Source organism: Mobula birostris, chromosome 6, assembly GCF_030028105.1.
Source record: "Mobula birostris isolate sMobBir1 chromosome 6, sMobBir1.hap1, whole genome shotgun sequence".
Lineage (NCBI taxonomy): Eukaryota > Metazoa > Chordata > Chondrichthyes > Myliobatiformes > Myliobatidae > Mobula > Mobula birostris.
The window spans coordinates 13075293-13096726 of NC_092375.1; the positions used below are offsets into that span (position 1 = coordinate 13075293).

At 43.3% G+C, this 21434-nt stretch overlaps 1 protein-coding gene across 1 annotated transcript in view; it reads right to left on the reverse strand.

The window, feature by feature from the left end:
• LOC140199703 (neural cell adhesion molecule 2-like) overlaps positions 1 to 21040 on the reverse strand; it is a 431176-nt gene extending 410136 nt beyond the window's left edge. The window contains exons 1-2 of the mRNA XM_072262182.1: positions 21019 to 21040; positions 20261 to 20335 (exon numbers count right to left, since the gene is read on the reverse strand). Of these exons, the coding sequence (XP_072118283.1) occupies positions 20261 to 20335; positions 21019 to 21040 (97 nt within the window). The remainder of the gene's footprint in view (positions 1 to 20260; positions 20336 to 21018) is intronic.
• Between the last annotated feature and the right edge of the window lie 394 nt (positions 21041 to 21434).

Consider the following 21434-nt stretch of genomic DNA (forward strand, 5'->3'; position numbering starts at 1 on the left):
GGACTAGATGGGCTGAAGGGCCTGTTACTGTGCCACATAACTAAATGCATGATTTAGTCTATGATTCTAAATGCAGAAGCCCAGTTGGATCACAATTTTTTTTAGTGCGCTACTCCCAGTACATTTCTGCATTCTGTATCAGGGTTGCATTTGCACTGGGGAATCCACAGTATATTAATTATTGGGCTTTGCGCTGGGTGAAAAACATTAGTCTTTAATGAGCAGTGTGTCAGAAAGGTGGCGTCCATCATTAAGGACCCCCACCACCCAGGACATGCTCTCTTCTCATTGCTACCATCAGGAAAGTGGTACAGAAGCCTGAAGGCTCACACTCAGTGATTCAGGAGTAGCTGCTTCCCCTCTGCCTTCCAATTTCTGAATGGACATTGCAGCCACGAACACTATCTCCCTGCTCTTTTTTGCTCTCCTTATTTAATGTAACTATTTATATATATACTTACTGGAATTCACAGTTTCTTTTTTCTCTACTATTATGTATTGCATTGTACTGCTGCTGCAGAGTTAACAAATTTCACGACATATAGACAATAGACAATAGGTGCAGGAGTAGGCCATTCAGCCCTTTGAGCCAGCACCGCCATTCACTGCAATCATGGCTGATCATCCATAATCAGTACCCTTTTCCTGCCTTCTCCCAATATCCCTTGACTCCACTATCTTTAAGAGCTCTACCTAACTCTTTCTTGAAAGGATCCAGAGAATTGGCGTCCACTGCCTTCTGAGGCAGAGCATTCCACAGAACCACAACCCTCTGTGTGAAAAAGTATTTCCTCAACACCATTTTAAATGGTCTACCCCTTATTCTTAAACTGCGGCCTCTGGTTCTGACATATGCCAGTGATAATAAACCTGATTCTGGTTAGTCAGGTGCCTTGTCATTGAAAGAATCCTGTTTGGTTGCATCATAGTGTGGTATGGCAATTCAACATGCAGGAACCAAAGAAGCTGCAGAGTATAATGCACTCTGCCCAGTATATTCCTTCCCACCACTGATAGTAGCTACATGAGGTGCTGCCACAAGAAGGCAACGTCTGTCATTGATGATCCCCACTATCCAAGCCGTGCCATCTTCTTGCAGTTACCATTGGGTAAGTTCCACAATTGGTGCCATTAGGATGTACAGAAGCCTGACATCCCACTTCACCAAGTTCAAGAGCAGATTCGTCCCTTCAACCAACATACACAAATTGCTGGAGGAACGCAGCAGGCCAGGCAGCATCTATGGGAAAGAGTATAGTCGATGTTTCGGACTGAGACCCTTCACCAAGACTGGAAAGAAAGATGAGGAGTCAGAGTAAGAAAGTGAGGGAAGGGGAGGAGGGCCCACAAGGTGATAGGAGAAACCTGGGGAGAAGGGGTGAAGTAAAGAGCTGGGAAGTTGATTGTTGAAAGAGATACAGGCTGGAGAAGAGGGAATCTGATAGGCAAAGATAGAAGGCCATGGAAGAAAGAAAAGGGGGAGGAGCACCAAAGGTAGGGAGAAAGAAAGAAAGAAAGAAAGAAAGGAAATTATGGGCCAATTAGCCTAACCTCAGTGGATGGGAAAGTGTTGGAGTCTATTATTAATGATGAGGTACTTGGAGACTAATGATAAAATAAGTCAAAGTCAGCATGGCTTCTGTAAGGGGAAATCTTGCCTGACAAATCTGTTAGAGTTCTTTGAGGAAGTAACAGGCAGGGTGGACAAAGGAGAGGCAGTGGATGTCATTTAGCTGGATTTTCAGAAGACCTTTGAGAAGGTGCCACACATGAGGCTTCTTAACAAGATCAAATCCTATGGCGTTACAGGAAAGATACTGGCATGGATAGTAGAGTGGCTGACAGGCAGGAGACAGCGCGTGGGAATAAAAAGGGCTTTTCTGGTTGGCTGCCAGTGACTAGTAGTATTGGGACTGCTGCTTTTCACATGGTTTGTCAGTTATTTAGATAATGGAATTGATGGCTTTGTGGCAAAGTTTGTGGATGATATGAAGATAGGTGGAGAGGTAGGTAGTGCTGAGGATTGCAACAGGACTTAGACTAATTGGAAGAACGGGCAAAAAAGTGGCTGATGGAATGTAGTGTTGGGAAATGCATGACAATGCATTTTGGTAATAATGCGGACTATTATCTAAATGGAGAGAAGGTTCAAACATCAGAGGTGCAGAGGGATTTAGGAGTCCTTGTGAAAAACTCCCCGAATGTTTATTTACAGGTTGAGTCTGTGGTAAAGAAGGCAAATGAAATGTTGGCATTTATTTCAAGGGAATAGAATATAAGAGCAAGGAGATAATGCTGAGCCTTTATAAGGCACTAGTCATGCTGCACTTGGAGTACTGTCAACAGATTTGGGACCAATATCTCAGAAAGGATGTGTTGTCATTGGAGAGAGTCCAGAGGAGGTCCATGAGGACCATTCTGCGAATGAAGGGGTTAACATATGAGGAGTGTTTGGAAGCTTTGGGCCTGTGCTCACTGGAATTTAGAAGAATGCGGCGGGGGGGGGGGGAGAAGCTCATTGAAACCTACTGAATATTGAAAGGAATAGATAGGGTGGATGTGGAGAAGATGTTTCCTATGGTGGGGTGGGGGTGTCCGGAACTAGAGAGCAAGGCCTCAAAATTGAGGGGCAGCCCTTTAGAACGGAGGTAAGGAGGAACGTTTTTAGCCAGAGAATGGTAAATCTGTGGAATGTTCTGCTACAGGCTGCAGTGGAGGCCAAGTCCGTGTGTATATTTAAGGCAGAAGTTGATTGTTTCCTGATCAGTCAGGACATCAATGGATAGGGTGAGAAGGCCGGTGTAAGGGGTTGAGTAGGATACGGGATCAGCCATGAAGAAATGGCAGAGCAGACTTGATGGACTGAATGGCCTAATTTTGCTCCTGTCATAATCTTACGGGGCTGATATGCTGGTAAGAAGATAAGGTGAGAAGGAAATGGGAATGGGAAATTGTAAGGGGGTGGGGGCTTTACAGGAAGATCAATAAATCAATGTTCGTGCTATCAGGTTGGAGGCTACCTAGACGGAATACAAGGTGTTGTTCCTCCAACCTGAGAATGGCCACATCGCATCAGCAGAGGAGGCCACAGACTGACATGTCAGAATGGGAATGGGAAGTGGAATGAAAATGGGTAGCTTTTTCTGGTGGACAGCGAAGCGGTCTCCCAATCTGCATCAGGTTTCACCAATGTACAGGAGGCCACAGGCCACACAGGGAGCACCGGATGCCGCAGATGATCACAACGGACTCACAGGTGAAGTGTTGCCTCATCTGGAAGGGCTGATTGGGGCCCTGACTGTTAATGAGGGAGGAGGTGTAAGGGCAGGGTGTATCACTCACAAGGATAATTACCAGGAGGGACAAACGGCCAAGGGAGTCACATAGGGAGTGATCCCTGCGGGAAGCCGAAAGTGAGGGGGGGGGAGGGGGATGCTAATTACCAGCTCAGTATAATTTCACTGTGATTACTTTGCAATGGATCTTCCTTGTTTTGTGAATAATCTAACCATATAACCGTATAACCATATAACAATTACAGCACGGAAACCGGCCATCTCGGTCCTTCTAGTTCGTGCCGAACTCTTACTCTCACCTAGTCTCACTGACCTGAACTCAGCCCATAACCCTCCATTCCTTTCCTATCCATTTATCTATCCAATTTAACTTTAAACGACAACATCGAACCTGCCTCAACCACTTCTGCTGGAAGCTCGTTCCACACAGCTACCCCTCTCTGAGTAAAGAAGTTCCCCCTCATGTTAGCCGTAAACTTTTGCCCATTAACTCTCAACTCAAGTCCTCTTGTTTGAATCTCCCCCATTCTCAATGGAAAAAGCCTATCCACGTCAACTCTATCTATCCCCCTCATAATTTTAAATACCTCTATCAAGTCCCCCCTCAACCTTCTACGCTCCAAAGAATAAAGACCTAACTTGTTCAACCTTTCTCTGTAATTTAGATGAAACCCAGGCAACATTTTAGTAAACCTCCTCTGTACTCTCTCAATTTTATTGACATCTTTCCTGTAATTCGGTGACCAGAACTGTACACAATACTCCAAATTTGGCCTTACCAATGCCTATATATTTGCCAATAATTTGTGATGTCAACTTTTGTTTTTCTTGTGAATGTTGTAAATCTGATGCCCTGTGTCTGTTATGCTGCTGCAATTAAGTTTTTCATTGCACCTGTGCATGCATGTACAAAGCTCAAAGTTCAAAGTCAAAGTTATTATCACTGTACATATATGTCAGCATATACAACTCTAAGATTCGTTTTCTTGTGGGCATAATCAGTAAATCCAAGAATCAATGGAAGACCAGACCCAACAGGGCAGACAACCAGGGTGCAAGAGTCAACAAATTGTCCAAACACAAAAAGAAAAAAAGAAACAATAATAATAAATAAATAAGCAATAAATATCGAGAGCATGAGCTGAAGACTCCTTGAAAGTGAGTCCATAGTTTGTGGGGACAGTTCAGTGATGGGGCGAGTGAAGTTGAGTGAAGTTATTTGTTATGATCTGCAGTTACCCATATCTGCTGCCTCAGTAGATGAACCTCAAGGCTGTATAATGCATACATACCTTGATAATAAATGTACTTTGAACTTTGATCTCTACCGTGGGCGGTATGGTCACATAGCAATGCATTACAGTACCATCAACCTGTGTTCAATTCCCACCAGTGCCCGCAAGGAGCTTGTACATTCTCCTTGTGACTGCATGGCTTTCCTCTCACAGTCCAAAGGTACACTGACTGGTCATTGTAATTAATTGGCCATTTTAACTCGTCCTGCGATCAGGCTAGGATTAACTTTGGGTGTTGCTGTGCGGTGCGGCTCAATGCTCTGGAAGGGCCTAGTCTGTGATTTATCTCAATTGAAACAAAGCTGTCATATGTCAGTAAACAACAGGAATTCTGCAGATGCTGGAAATTCAAGCAACACACATCAAAGTTGCTGGTGAACGCAGCAGGCCAGGCAGCATCTCTAGGAAGAGGCACAGTCGACAAGGATAAGTGCCAGGAGGGAGATCAGTGGGGAGGGATGGGGGGGACGAATGTCACCTCCAACGGGATCCCACCACTAAGCACATCTTTCCCTCCCCCCCCTCTCTGCTTTCCACAGGGATCGCTCCCTACGCGACTCCCTTGTCCATTCGTCCCCCCATCCCTCCCCACTGATCTCCCTCCTGGCAATTATCCTTGTAAGCGGAACAAGTGCTACACATGCCCTTACACTTCCTCCCTTACCACCATTCAGGGCCCCAGACAGTCCTTCCAGGTGAGGCGACACTTCACCTGTGAGTCGGCTGGGGTGATATACTGTGTCCGGTGCTCCCGATGTGGCCTTCTATATATTGGCGAGACCCGACGCAGACTGGGAGACCACTTTGCTGAACATCTACGCTCTGTCCGCCAGAGAAAGCAGGATCTCCCAGTGGCCAGACATTTTAATTCCATATCCCATTCCCATTCTGACATGTCTATCCACGGCCTCCTCTACTGTAAAGATGAAGCCACACTCAGGTTGGAGGAACAACATCTTATATTCCGTCTGGGTAGCTTCCAAGCTGATGGCATGAACATTGACTTCTCTAACTTCCGCTAATGCCCCACCTCCCCCTCGTACCCCATCCATTTTTTATTTTTATACAAACATTCTTTCTCTCACTCTCCTTTTCCTCCCTCTGTCCCTCTGACTATACCCCTTGCCCATCCTCTGGGTTTCCCCCCCACCTTGTCTTTCTCCCCGGACCTCTTGTCCCATGGTCCTCTCATATCCCTTTTGCCAATCACCTGTCCAGCTCTTGGCTCCATCCCTCCCCCTCCTGTCTTCTCCTATCATTTTCGATCTCCCCCTCTCCCTCCCACTTTCAAATCTCTTACTAACTCTTCCTTCAGTTAGTCCTGACGAAGGGTCTCGGCCTGAAACGTCGACTGTGCCTCTTCCTAGAGATGCTGCCTGGCCTGCTGCGTTCACCAGCAACTTTGATATGTCAGTAAACTTTGCTTTGATACATCCAAGCTACCTCAGCCTAACCAACATGCCTGTCTCTGAGACCGGAGATGGTCGCATCAGAAGGGGGTGCCATTGATTTCACAATGGATCTTGTTCAGCTGTTAGGCCAGCTCTTTTCTATTAAGAGCATTTTGCAATATGAACCTGAAGGACAACTTCTTCACACAGAAGGCAGTGCGACAACAAACTGGTTAATACAAGGGGTCATAATTTTAAGGTGATTGGAGGAAATTATAGGGGTGATGCCTGCGGTAAATTTTTTACAGGGTGGTAGATGTGTAGAACGGGTTGCCAGGGGTGGTGCTAGAGGTAGATACATTAGGAACATTTTAGAAACTCTTAGATAGGTACATGGATGATAGAAGGATAGAGGGCTATGTAGGAGGGAAAGGTTAGATTGATCTTAGAGTAGGTTTAAAGGCCAGCATATCATTGTGGGTCGAAGAGCCTGTACTGTGCTGTAATGTTCTTGTCATGATGTGAGCTGGTAATGTTGGAACCCAAGCGCAGTGGAAAGACAGACACCGATGTAGAGACGGCAAACAGAGTTTATTCGTAAGAATTCCCGGAGAACATCGCTGACTCGGCTGCGCGACACTGCAAGATGTAACATTTTCAAATCTGGCACTCCGCGATTAGCACTAATCAGGCGTCCACTTCAATAATACAAGTAAAACAGAATCCCTGAGCCTATCAAAATAAAATGAACACGTTTAAACAGAAAGCAGCATGGGGCCACATTACAAAGAGCAAGCAGCTGGAGAAAAAGACAAGGAACTCTAAATGATTAACGAGTCTTATTATAGAACAGTTAACCAAACCAGGTGCTCTAAAAGCCTCAGGACTCACTGCTCTCTAACACAGGCTTGAAGAGTTCATTACAGCTTAGAAAAATAGAGGGCTATGGGTAACCCTTGGTAATTTCTAAAGGAAGTACATGTTCAGCACAGCATTGTGGGCCGAAGGGCCTGTATTGTGCTGTAGGTTTTCTATGTTCTATGTTACTATGTTCTACAATTCTTGTTCTATGTTCTAAACAACCAGCTGGGGGAACTCAGTGGATGAGGTAGGAAGTGATATCTATCCACACATCGCTTGCCAGCTCCAGGCTGACCCAACTGCTTCACCTCATTATACTGGCCATTTCCCCGTTACACTCTCTCTCCTGATGCAGGGTCTCAGGCCGAAATGCCGGTCATCTCTTTGCCTCAACAGATGCTGCTTGACCTGCTGTGTTTCTCCGGGACTTTGCTCGAGGAATGGGGCCACGGTTTAAAAATAAGGAATGCTCCACCCGGGATGGAGATGAGGCTAAGGTTTTTTGATTTGGGATTGTGAGTCTTTGGTAATCTCTTTCGGAAAGGGTGACGGAAGCAGGAGACGTTCATAGATTTCTTGATAAGAAAGGGATGAAAGTGTAATGCAGAGCTGAGGGTACAATCAAAGCAGCCACGATCTTATTAAATGGAGAATCAGACTTAAGGAACCGAGTGGTTTACTCCAGCTCTTGGTTCTTATTTAATGTTTTACTTGAAAGGAAAAATAAATCAACCGTGACGGAATGGTGGACCAGACATGATAAGCTGAATGGCCAAATTCTGCTCTTATGTCTTAGGGTCTCATAGTCCATCTGGCTTGCTTTATTTACCCAGTCTAAACGTATTACTTCACTGTTAGATTTATAGAAAAATATAATACAGAACTAGGCCCTTTGGCTCACTGAATCCATGCTGACCACCAACCACCTATTTTCACTCATCCTGTTCTGTTCTTCCTGCCTTCCCATCAACTCCCCCCGATCTTACCCCTCCCTACATTCCAAGGGCTATTGACAAAGCCCAAATAATCTACTACCCCAAATGTCTTTGGGAAGTAGGAGGAAATGGGAGCACCCCAGGGGGCTCCCATGCTGTCCCAGGGAGAACACGCATATTCCACAGAGACAGTGTTGGGGGGTCAGGATTGAACCCAGGTTGTTGCTGATGTGAAGCAGAATCTACCAGAATCAGGAGAATGAATTTCACTTGCCTTTCTATTGTCCACTGACCAGCCCCTTCGTACTTCCCTGAGGTCTTTGACATAGCTCTCTCCATGACTGAGTGGGTTTCCTCCAGGTGCTCCAGTTTCCTCCCACATTCCAAAGGCGTACAGGTTAATGAGTGGTGGGCATGCGATATTGGTGCTAAGTGTGTGGTGACACTTGTATAATCCTCACTAATTTAATTTGACACAAAACACGACATATTTTGATATATGTTTCAAAGCACATGAGACAAAAATAAAGCTAATCTTCATCTTTATAAAATAAGACCATAAGATAAGGAGCCAATTAGGCTATTCAGCCCATCCAGCCTTCTCTAGCATTCCATCATGACTGATTTATTATCCTTCTGAGCCCTTCTCCTCATAACCTTTGCATCCCTTACTAATCAAATACCTGTCAACCCCTGCTTTAAATATGCTCAATGACTTGGTCTCCACAGCCGTATGTGGCAGATTCCTCTGCTTAAAGAAATTCCCCATCACCTCTGCTCTAAATGGATGTTTTGATGTTTGATGTTCTCTGTGTTGCTTGCTTGCTTTTTGACGTTTGCGCAATTTGTTATTTTCTTCACGCATTGGGTGTTTGATGTTTTCTTTGAACGGGTTCCATCATGTTTCCTTGTTTCATGCCTGCCTGAGGGAGGACAAATCTCAGGCTTGTATGCTGTATACATACTTCGATAACAAATGTTCTTTGAATCTTTTCACCTTTGAATGTACCTATATTCTGAGGCTGTGCCCTCTTGTCCCAGACTCACCCACTATTGGAAATATCACCTCCGCATCCAGTCTGTCTTGGCCCTTCGATATTCGATGGGTTTAAATGAGATCCTCTCTCAGTCTTCTAAATTCCTGTTTGATGGCCAGAGCCATCAAACACTCCTTGACCTTAACCACTTAATTCCTGGAATCATTCTCATGAACTTCTTCTGGGCCCTCTCAACTGCCAGCACATCTTTTCTTCGATAAGGAACCCAAAACTGCTCAAGGTGCTCCAAGTGAATTCTGACCACTGCCTTATAAAGCCTCAACATTACATCTGTGTTTTTGTATTCTGGTCCTCTCAAAGTGAATGCTAACATTGCATTCACCTTCCTCACCACCAAGTCAACCTGCAAGTTAATCTTTAGGGAATACTGCACAAGGACCCCCAAGCCCCTTTGCACCTCTGATGTTTGAATTTCTCCCCTTTTAAAAAATAGTCTATGCCTTCATTCCTTCTAACAAAGTACATGACCATATATTTCCCTACACTATATTCCACCAGCCATTTCTTTGCACATTCTCCCAATCTGTTTAAGTCCCTCTGCAGATTCTCTGCTTCCCTATCGTTACCTGCCCCTCCACCCATCTTCATATTGTTTGCAAGCTTGGCCACAAAGCCATCAGTTCTGTATATAATGAGAAACGTTCATAAAACAGTTCATCAATATAATGTGAAAAGATTGGCTCCAAAGCAGACCCCTATGGAACACTACTAATAAATGGCATCCAACCAGAAAAGGCCCCTTTTATTCCCGTTCTTTGGCTCCTGCTTGTATTTGGCTCCTTCTGTCCATGCTTGCATTGTTCCTGTAATACCATGGGCTCTTATCTTATTAAGCAGCCTCGTATGCACTGCCTTGAAAAAGCTCTTCTGAAAATCCAAGTAAGCACCATCCTTTGACTCTCTTATGTCAATCTTGTCTGTTATTTCCTCAAAGAATTCCAACGGATTTGTCAGGCAAGATTTTCCCTTGAAAAAAAATCATGTTCACCTTGGCCTGTTTTTTCATGTGCCTTCATGCACCCCAAAGTCACGCACTAACATTTTCCCAATCACTGAGATCAGACTAATTGACCTATAATTTCCTTTCTTCTGCCTCCCTCCCCTCTAAATGAGCGACATTTGCAATTTTCCAGTCCTCCGGAACCATTCCAGATTTTAGTGATTCTTTAAAGGTCATTGCTAATGCCTTCACAATCTCTTCAGCTACCACTTTTAGAATCCTGGGTTGTATTCCATCTGGCCCAGGTAACTTATCAATCTTCAGATTTTTCAGCCTTCCAAGCACTTTCTCCTTTGTCATAGCATCTACACTCAATTCTACCCCTGACAAATTTCTGACATACTGCTAGTGTCTTCACAATGAAGAATGATGCAAAATACTTATTAAGTTTGTCTACTATTTCTTTGTCCCCCATTACTACTTCCCTAGTGTCATTTTCCAGTGTCAGTCCAATATCCACTCTCACCTCTGTTTTATTCTTTATATATCTGTAAAAAGCACCTTTTGTTATCCTCTGTTACTGTATATTACTGGCTAGCTTGCCTTCAAATTCCATCGCTTCCAAAATTATGGTTTTTTAAATTGCCTTCTGCTGGATTTTAAAAGCTTCCCTATCCTCTAACTTTCCATTAATTTTTGTTATATGCCCTCTCTTTAACTCTTATGCTGTCTTTGACTTCCGCATCAGCTACAGTTGTCTCATCCTTCCTTTGGAATACTTTTTCTTCTTTGGAATGTATCTTTTCTGCACTTTCCGAATTTCCTCCAGAAACTCCAGTCACTGTTGTTCTACCATCCTCTCTGATCACATTCCCTTCCAATCAACTTCGGCCTGCTCCTCTCTCATGCCTCTATAATTCCACTTACTCCACTGTCATACTGATTTGCAGTATCTGACTTTATTTGTTCTCTCTGAAATTGCAGGGTGAGTTCTATCATATTATGATAACTTACTCCTAAGGGTTCCTTTACCTTAAGCTCCCTCATCAAACTTGGTTCATTACATAACACCGATCCAAAATTGCTTTTCTCCTAGTGGGCACAGCTACAAACTGCTCTAAAAAGCCATCTTGTAGGCATTCCACAAATTCTCTCTCTTGGGATCCATCACCAACCTGATTTTCCCAATCTATCTGCATATTGAAATCTCCCATGATAACCACAACATTACCCTTATTACATCTTTTTTCTGTGTCCCTCTTAATTTATTTCCCACATCCTGGCTGCTGTTTGGAGGCCTGTATGTAACTCCCATCAGGAACTTTTTACTCTTGCTGTTTCTTAACTCTATCAACGTGTTCTACATTTTCCGATCCTATTGAAATATGTAAAATTCATGTGGGCAAAGTCAGGACATAGGATTTGATTTTTTTTTAACCAATAAAGCCATCCCACCCCTCCACTTACCTACCTGTTCTTTCGACAAATGTGTATCCTTCGATATTAAGTTCCCAAATATGATTTTCTTTCAGCCGCAACTCAGTGATGTCCACAACGTCATGCCTTCCAACCTCTAACTGCATTACAAGATCATCAAGCTCATTCCATATATGGTGTGTATTCAAATATAACACCTTCAGTCCTGTACTCATCACCCTTTTTGATTTTGTTTGCATGATACACTTCAATTCATACCACTGACTGCAATTATGCCCTATCCTTTATCTGTCCTTCCCTACAGTCTCCCTACAGAATGCATCAATTTATATACCAACTGCCCCACCCTCTGCCCTGTCACTCCGAATCCCAGCCCCCTGCCAAATTAGTTTAAACCCTCCCCTATAGTTCTAACATACCTGCCCGCAAGGACACTGGCCCCCCTCAAGTTTAAGTGTAATCCGTCCATTTTGCAGAGGCCATACTGTTACAATGGGACATAGAAAAGGCATGTAATAAAGGCACTGTTGCTGTAATCAAGTGAGATTTCAATATGCAGATAGACTGTGAAATCAGGTTGGTAATTGAACCCAAGAGAGGGAATTTGTGGAACCTGATGTTCGGATAGAGAGCTAAGCTTGAAAAGGTCAAGATGTCGGGGCCTGAGGTGAGTATGGGCCAATTATGATCACTGCTCCACGACGTTTACTCTGCTTGAGGCTGAACTATGGATCTTGGACTCTCTTTTGGGGACTACAATTCAGAAAAGCTATTTGCCGCGGTTATTGCTTGCATGATGTTTTTTTTTCATTGAACATTCGGTGTCCGATGGTCTTTTTTATGGGTTATATTATTCTTTTATTTTCTTATGGGCATGATATGTTTTTTCTATACTCTGCGCATTTGGTGTCAGACAACCTTTTTTAATATATCTGGGGTTTGATTTTGGGTTTATTTGTTTTGTGACTGCCTGTTAGGTGACAAGGTCGTATAATGTATACATACGTTAATAATAAATGCAACTTTGAAGTTTGAACTTTGAGAAGAGATTCCGATGAACCAGAAATCTGAAACCCTGCCCCTTGCACCACTTCTTCAGCCACTCATTCATCTGTACTATTACCCTATTTCTGCTTTGACTAGCGCGTGTTCCAGGGAGTAATCCAGAGATTACTACCTTAGAGTTCCTACTCTTTACTTTATTGTCGCCAAACAATTGATATTGGAACGTACAATCATCACAGCGATATTTGATTCTGCACTTCCCACTCCCTGGATTACAAATCGATAGTAAATATTAAAAATTTAAATTATAAATCATAAATAGAAAATAGAAAATGGAAAGTAAGAGAGTGCAAAGTAAAACTGAGAGGCAGGTCTGGATATTTGGAGGGTACGGCCCAGATCCGGGTCAAGATCCTTTCAGCAGTCTTATCACAGTTGGAAAAAAGCTGTTCCCAAATCTGGCTGTAAGAGTCTTCAAGCTCCTGAGACTTCTCCCAGAGGGAAGAGGGACGAAAAGTGTGTTGGCTGGGTGGGTCGCGTCCTTGATTATCCTGGCAGCACTGCTCTGACAGTGTGCGGTGTAAAGTGAGTCCAAGGACGGAAGATTGGTTTGTGTGATGTGCTGTACCATGTTCACAATCTTCTGCAGCTTCTTCCGGTCTTGGACAGGACATCTTCCGTACCAGGTTGTGATGCACCCTAGAAGAATGCTTTCTATGGTGCATCTATAAAAATTAGTGAGGGTTTTAGGGGACAGGCCAAATTTCTTCAGCCTATTCCCTAATTCCCTAAACTCGCTATGTGGGAACATTTCCCCCACCACTTCTTTTTACCTATACCATTGGTGCTAATGACTGCTCACTTCTCCTGGTGGTCACACATCTATTACCTGAAGCCTGCACTCTGGGTGTGACCACCTCAGTAAAAGACTTACCTGTGAGATTTTCAGCCTCTCAGTTGGGCCTCAGTGCATCCAGTTCCAGCTCCAGTTCGTTGACTTTGTCAGTCAGGAGCTGCAGTCAGATACACTTCGGACAGATATAGTCATCAGGGAGACCCTGAGATCCCACATTTCACAGGAGGAGCATTCCACTGCCTGAACTCCCATCCTGACTACACTTGTTATACCTCTAACACGTTAAGCTTAAACCCTAGCCTGCACCTGTTGCTGCCTAAATCTATCGACCCAAAGCCTGACCACTCTCACACTGTCCACTCACATAATGGCCGCTCTGCATATATTTTGCTGCTTCTTATTGTCCTCTACCGAGTGCCTTATAGGTATCCGTTAGTCTCATGAGACCATGGATTTGTGCTTTGGAAGGCTTCCAGGGCACAGGCCTGGGTAAGGTTTCATGGAAGACCAGCAGTTGCCCATGCTGCAAGTCTCCCCCCTCCACGCCATCGACGTTGTCCAAGGGAAGGGCATTAGGACCCATACAGCTTGGCACCGGTGTCGTCACAGAGCAATGTGTGGTTAAGTGCCTTGTTCAAGGACAAACACACTGCCTCAGCCAAGGCTCGAACTAGCGACCTTCAAATCACTAGATGAACGCCTTAACCACTTGGCACATGGCCAAGTGGTGAAGGTGAGTGCCTAAGAGACCATTATGATTGTAGCTCGCCAAGAAGTTCCAAAAGAACCCAAGTGTTTTTTTAAAACCTTGTTCTGCCTCACCAACAAATGGCTTTTTGTGCTGATTGTAGCCCGTCAAAAGTCCCAACAGGCCCTGGTTGCTTTTTAAAACTGGTGCATAAAGTCCTCAAGATCTTGTCTTCTCTCAATAACCACTTGGTCAATTGTTGAATCATTTTTTTTTGCTGTCATCACAACATGTAATGTTCAGTAAATTGTCCCTAATGTTATATAGGGTTGGAAATCTGGTTTCCTCCCACCTTCCAAAGACATAAGGGTTAGTAGGTTACTTGGCCGCATGGATGTAATTGGATGGCATAGGCTCATTGGGCCACAAGGGCCAGTTACCGTGCTGTATATCCAACTCAGGGGTTCACAACCTGGGGTCCATGGACCCCTCAGTTGTTGGTAAGAGTCCATGGCATAAAAAAGGTTGGGAATCTCTGCTCTAACAGAATAACAATAAAAGTAAGTAGCAACATTGGTTGAGGGGTGATTTTTAGCCATGGGTGAACAAGTATATGAGTTGCAAAATCCGTGTTCTTTAGCTCAAACTTCTGTCCAGAGAAATTTTGATTTAGAAATAGTCTTGGAAACAGTAAAAAGAGGGGGAAAAGTCTGTGATATTCAAGGAAGAGATTGAAGAAAATGAGAAAGATGGAAGGATGAACAGAACATAGAAGAGCCAGAATTAGCTTGTGTGAAGCAATTAAAAAGGCAGAAAAAGATTCTTTAGAACATGTGTTCTTCATGGTCAGTGAACTGGAAGATCAGCTCAAATGTTTTTTTTTAAATAGCTTGAATTTATTACGTTACATTTCTAACTGAATCCGTTAAACAATAATCCCCTTTGTGTCTTTTTTTTTGTTTTTGGTTTTATCAAAGTAATTATCTTTACAAGCTAACTGTTGTTTCATTAAAATCAGTTTCTACCAAGGCACCACAGGGACATGAACCGCAAGGTTATGTTCATAACACATTCTCATAAATAGGAAGGGCACAATGGGAACTTGCTCTGTGAGCAATCTCATTATAGGGCATACAACAGGCATAAATTGAAACCTGTGCTATGTGTAACAGAGAGAATTAGACTGGCTGCAAACCACAACTGGAGAGGGTCCCTTTAGAGCTTGCATCTTATCAGTTACTTCATTGATTGGAAATGCAGGTCACTAATCTACAGTGCATTGAAATCTAATTGAGGTTATGGAATTGTAATCATAAAATGGTACATAAAAAAAGGACCATCACCCATTGTGATCATGTCAGCCAATGGAAACTGATTCATGATGTTGGGATAATATCTAACTGTGAGCTTAGTCAGAGATACAGACTGACCTACACATGAGTGTTTTTAATTTTGTTTCTGTTCATTCTGGGGTTGGGGTGGGGTGGTCAGTGCTTGACGATGGAGGGTTTGGGCATTGCCATTTCATCACTGGGATCTTGCTGAGCTGTCATGTTTCCCGGGAGTTAAGTAGTTAGGTATAGAAGGTCAGATTGTAACTGGAAGCCCCATGCTTTTCTGCCAGCGTTACCCATCCATCATTCAGAGTTGGAGAGACCGCATAGAGCTTCTGCTCAGTTTTGAATGGGGGCTTGATGGTGAGCTGCAGGCCGCTGTCACTTCTTTGCTGGCCTTGAGGAGGCTGTGGGTTCAAATCCAGTGCTGGATGTTGGACTGCAAAATTGAAGTCTGACATTTTAATGGAGTACTCAGCCAGGAAAACATAGCAGGAAGTACAGTCTTTCAGATGAGGTGTGGAACCAGGATTTATCTCCATCTTGATTCACATCTAGTTGTGGTTACAAACAAGAAAATTATCCCTGGCAATGTTCACAAGGCCATAAGACATAGGAGCAGAATTAGGCCATTTGGCCCATCGAGTCTCCTCTGCCATTTCATCATGGCTGATCTACTTTCGCTCACAGCCCCAATCTCCTGCCTTCTCCCATCTCCCTTTATGCCCTGACTAATCAAGAATCTATCTACCTTTGTCTTAAATATACCCAATGAGTTGGCCTCCACAGCCACCTGTGGCAAAGAATTCCACAGATTCATCTCTCCCTGGCAAAAAAATCCTCCTCATCCCTGTTCTGAAAGAATACCTTTCTATTCTTTGGCTGCGTCCACTGGCCTTAGACTTCCCCACCCACAGGAAAGATCTTCTCCACATCCACTCTTTGGCACATGAAATCTGGCACATAACATCACGAATTAAGTTATTTGCCCTATATTATACAATTGCTTGTGGGAGCTTGCTGTGCGCAGTGCAGTGTCTGATGAAAGTCCCAGATCTGGAATTGTTTCCTCTTCCACAGCTGCTGCCTGACCTACTGAGTATTTCTGGCACTTTCAGTTTTTATTTCAGATTTCCAACATCTGCATTTTTTTTTAGGATTTACAGGATATAAATGTTGAGTTGAATTGGTAGTTGGCTTTGGTGTTGAAATTGCTTTACTTTTGTCATATGTGCCAAAATACAGTGAAAAGCTTGTCCTTGCACTGTTGATACAGATCAGGTCAGTGCACAGTGCGTTGGGGTAGAAAAATGTAAAGCAATAACAATGCAGAATAAATCTGTAACCTATTCTTTTTCAACCCCCCCCCCCATGATTACAACTCAAAGTATTTTTTAAAATCTTATTTATTTACAATACTGTGTAAAAGTCTTAGGCACATATATATTGCTTGGGTGTAAAAGACTTCTGTAAAGTACTATATTTGTCAATGTGGAGCAAACAGCGAGTTAGTAAATCTGGCAGGAACAAAGGATGCTGGGAATGGTGAGGGTGGAGTGACACAGGAGGGATGTGGGCAGGAGGAAGATTTGAGTGCCAGCAGTTGGTGGTGTCTTGGGTGCAGACACACCCAGCCCTGAGAAACCAGGCAGGGTCATTTGATTCCAAACAATTGGTTTCTTGATCATTACAGAATGTCCCTGTGGCGCTTCCTGTTCTCTCCCCTCTTCCTGCCCCCTTCCCACTCTCAGTCCATTATTGAGACCCATATCAGATTCAGGTTTATTATCATTCACATACGAAATTTAAGCAACTTTAAGCTGGTGGAACTTAGCAGGCCAGGCAGCATCCATGGAAAAGAGTACAGTCGACGTTTCAGGCTGAGACCCTTTGGCAGGACTGGAGAAAAAAAGATGAGGAGTAGATTTAAAAGGTGGGGGGAGGAGACAGAGCGAGAGAAACACAAGGAGATAGGTGAAACCGGGAGGCGGAGGGGTGAAGTAAAGAGCTGGGAAGTTGACTGGTGAAGGAGATGCAGGGCTGGAGAAAGGGGAGTCTGATAGAAGATGACAGAAGATTTGTATGACATGAAATCTGTTTTTTTTTTTGCTGCAGCAGCAGTACAGTGCAATACATAAAATTACTATAGTACTGTGCAAAAGTCTTAGGCACCCTAGCTATACTATGATGCTGTATTCCTTAAAATTAATAACTACAGTACTATTCCCAAGACTTTGTACAGTGCTGTATTTATCAATTTTAAGGAATACTGCATGGTAACAGAGCAAAGAGCACGCTCTGGCCAATTACCCCCATGTGACCAATTAACTTACTAACCACCATGTCTTTGAAATGTGGAAGAAACCCGGAGTATCTGAAGGAAACCCACACCGTCACAAGGAGAACTTGCAAACTCCTTACAGACAGCGGAGGGAATTGAACCTGGATCACTGGCGCTGTAATAGCATTACGCTAACTGCCACACTACCATTCCGTTCCAGTCTTAGGTGTGTTTTGTTCTGCCTATTATATTCATCTTTCTCTTTCTGGCTACTTTTCTGTCCAACTGAAAAGATTATTTGCTGCATCAGAACTTCATGGTTTTAAACAGCTGTATCAAATTACTGCACATTGCAGATCGATGACAGTCAGATCAACTGAGTTCAGCTGGGGTATTACCTGGAGTAGATTTTATACATTAATGCCTTTAGCATAGATGTTTGGATGGTAGAAGCACATAACAGTGACAAATTTTAGCAGGTGAAATATTATTTGTGACAAACTGCAAATTCCTGTCATTTACCCCCAATGCTCAAACATCTGCCCTAATTTATCAAGTATGCTCCTTAACATGTCCACTGAAACATCTCATAGCTCTTGTCATCGGTGAGTGTGGTGTTTGAGGCCTGGAGTTCGGGGTCCCATCATTGGCAAGTTTGGTGTTCGAGGCCTGGAGTTCGGGGTCCCATCATTGGCAAGTTTGGAGTTTGAGGCCTGGAGATCTGGGTCCCATCATTGGTGAGTGTAGAGTTTGAGGGCTGGAGTTCGTGATCCTGTCATCAGTGAGTTCCGAGCTCGAGGTATGGAGTAAGGGTCCCATCATCGTAAGTTCTGGTCAAAACCTGAAAGTCAATGCAATGTCTAGAATTTGGGGCTTGATGACCGAAGCCCTGGGAGTCCACTGAGAAAGCTGGAGGTCCAGCATCAAGTCAACTGGAGATTGGAGGCTAGAGGCCCAAAGGTGACCTGTCCTGCAGTTGGCCTAATTGTGTGTGTGAGTGGGTGGGAGGAACGAAAGGGGCTTGTAATATTGTCTTTTTTGAATAAATTGCACTGTACTGCTGCTAAAAAAAAACCTCACGACATACTCTCTGCTGGTGATAATAAACTCTCTGTTTCTGATTCTGCTCTTGTGTGGAGCAATTAAGCCGAGGAGATACAAAGGCATGAATAGATAAATATATCAATGAAAGAGAGGCAGATCAAGAAAACAACTGATAAATATTCAATGCATCTGTACGATCACCTTTAACATGTTGCATTAAGAAGAAGATTAACCTATGTAACATTAGGAATGTAATCCTTTCTATCAGCATCAGTCAATTCCACTAATAAGTGCGATAATTTCTCCGTTTTCATCCACAAAGATTAATGAGAACGTGTTCATGTGCAACACATTCGCAATGTTCAGAATGTGTTGAGACCTAATAAATTATTCTTTTAGATGCATTTTCATGCGGGTATCTGTACAAAAATAAACAAATACAATAGAATATCTATTTATTTGATACAGCACAGAACAGGCCCTTCTGGCCCTTCAAGCCATGCAGCAATCCCCTGATTTAACCCTTGCCAAATCACGGCACAGTTTACATGGATGAAGTAACCTACCAGCTGGTTTGCTCTTTGACCGAGTGAGGAAAGTGGATCACCCGGAGGAAACCCACATGGTCACGGGGAGAACGTATAAGCTGCTTACAGGCAGTGGTGGGAACTTGAACAATTATACCTAAACAAAGACTGATGAAGATTCAATGTCTTAAAGCACATGCAACAAATAAAGCTGATCTTAATCTTAACTAGTTACTGCAAAAATATCCCTCATTTTGTTGCTTAGGAAGAGAATCAGGTTGAAGTTGATGGGCATGTGTGATGGAGAGCTTCAACGTGGATTCAGACAATGAAGGGCCATAATGCGAGAGTGACACAGTGATACCTGCAGCTCCAACCCTTCAAATTATGTATCCATCATAAAGCAGGGAAAGGAAATGTTACTGCAGACTACCTGCCTTGGCTGCCGAGCACTGTAGCACTGTCACTGCAGGAGAGGAGGGTAGTAATGTGACAGAGAACACTCGGTAAACACATTTCATACACATATGTATTCACACACACACACACACACACAGCCCTGTCAGTCTGTCATTGTTGCAATGAGTGTGTTCATTTCAATACCTTCAGTATCTTCTTATAATGGGTTTTAAACTGAGATGATGCCCTTAAGTTGACTTTATAGTGCCTTTCTCTCCATACACAGCAAAATATTCCGTTTCTTTAGTCATGGGGATATGTGTATATGTTGCTTGTACACTGTATTTAAGGTCGATACTTCTGTTTATTTTGAAATATGATTGTAACTGCATTGGGGGAGGCACCAAATTCTAATTCACGTCTAGATTTAAGTTAGATTGGTTGGTAATTGAAGATGGTGAGTCCTTGTTGTGCCTAATAAATGGGGCTCTTCGCTTTCAGTAGGGGAGAGAAATCAGGGCTGCCAGGAGTTCACTCTGGACAAAAATAGTATGGAGATATTATTGTGCTTTCTGGTAGATATCTTTTTGTTAATACTGGCAATTTTCTTTTCACTGTTTTCACTAATGTTTGTAAGTTTGATTTTTGACGCACTAAGCGGCTCCAGCTGTTTTTCCTTTGGTCATAATCCACATATCTAACAGCATGTTTGAGAGAACAGGGTATAAGGGACCAAGTCCAGGAATAGGATCGCGCTGAGAGCTAGCAATAACTCAATGAAAAATTGAACACACATTCCACCTGCCGGGGTCCATTTAGCATGAGGAGAGACAACAACCTAAGCTTGGCCCTACCTGAGCAGGTATCTGGCAGCAGATCAGTGCCAGAGTTTCCCAGTAATCTTTGGACATACCTGTGCAGGTGAAGAACTTGGATTCTCCCACACTGAGTTCCACTTTGCCCAGAGAAATTGTCACTTGCAGGACGGCTGGATAAAAGACAAAAGAGAAAAATCAATTATTTGAATCTGCGAGTGGTAATAGAACCCAGATTGCAAGCCATCTCTCATTCCCTGCCATTGATCTTAATCCTATCCTCCCCACTTTTGGTCCATACAGACAGAGCCCAAAAGTCAATAATTTACTGTGAAGTGTCTCCTTGCGGTGATAAGTGAACAGGACGCAAACACACAACTTGCCACAAGGTAGAGTTAAATGGAATTTGTTGAAATTGTTATTTGACAGAGTAATCGCTTGAGCTGAAATGATTGCCAGCTATTACTGTGACCAAAACAATGACAGAAGCATTCACTTAATCTTAGTCTGTAATCAAAGAAAACTTGTACTGAAAAGGCCTACAATGTTAACTTTTATAAAATTATTGTCATAGAGTTATGCAGCACAGAAACAAGGTGCTTTCCTGAGTTTGACCCATTTGCCTGAATTTGACCCATATCCATAACCATATTCTTCAGTGTTTCTAGGCTTTGGGCTTGTCTATGCTCACTGAAGGTTAGAAGAATGAAGGGGAACTAATTGAAACTTACTGAATATTGAAAGACCTCGATAGAGTAGATGTGCAGAGGATGTTTCCAACAGAGAGAGAGTCTAAGACCAGCAAAGAAGGATTCCCCTTTAGAACAGAGAATGGTAAGTCTGTGGAATTCATTGCCACAGTCAGCTATGGAAGTCATGTCACTGGGTAGATATAAAGTGGAGGTTGATATGTTCTTGATTAATAAGGGTGGCAAAGGTTATAGGGAGAAGGCAGAAGAATGGGGTTGAGAGGGAAAATGAATCAGCTGTGATGTTATGGCATAGAGTCAATGGGCTGAATGGCTTAATTCTTATGGTCATTTCTATCCAAGAACTGGTCCTAATGTAGTTTAAATATTGTAATTGGACCTGCCTCTGGCCTCTCATTCCATAAGCCCACCACCATCTGTGTGAAAAACACAGTATGTCTCTTGGGACACTTTTAAATTTTACTCCTTTCATCTAAAATCAGTGGCCACCAGTTTGAGATTCCCCTACACTGACCACGCACACTACCTCTACCTATCACGATTTTCTCCACCAATATACTGT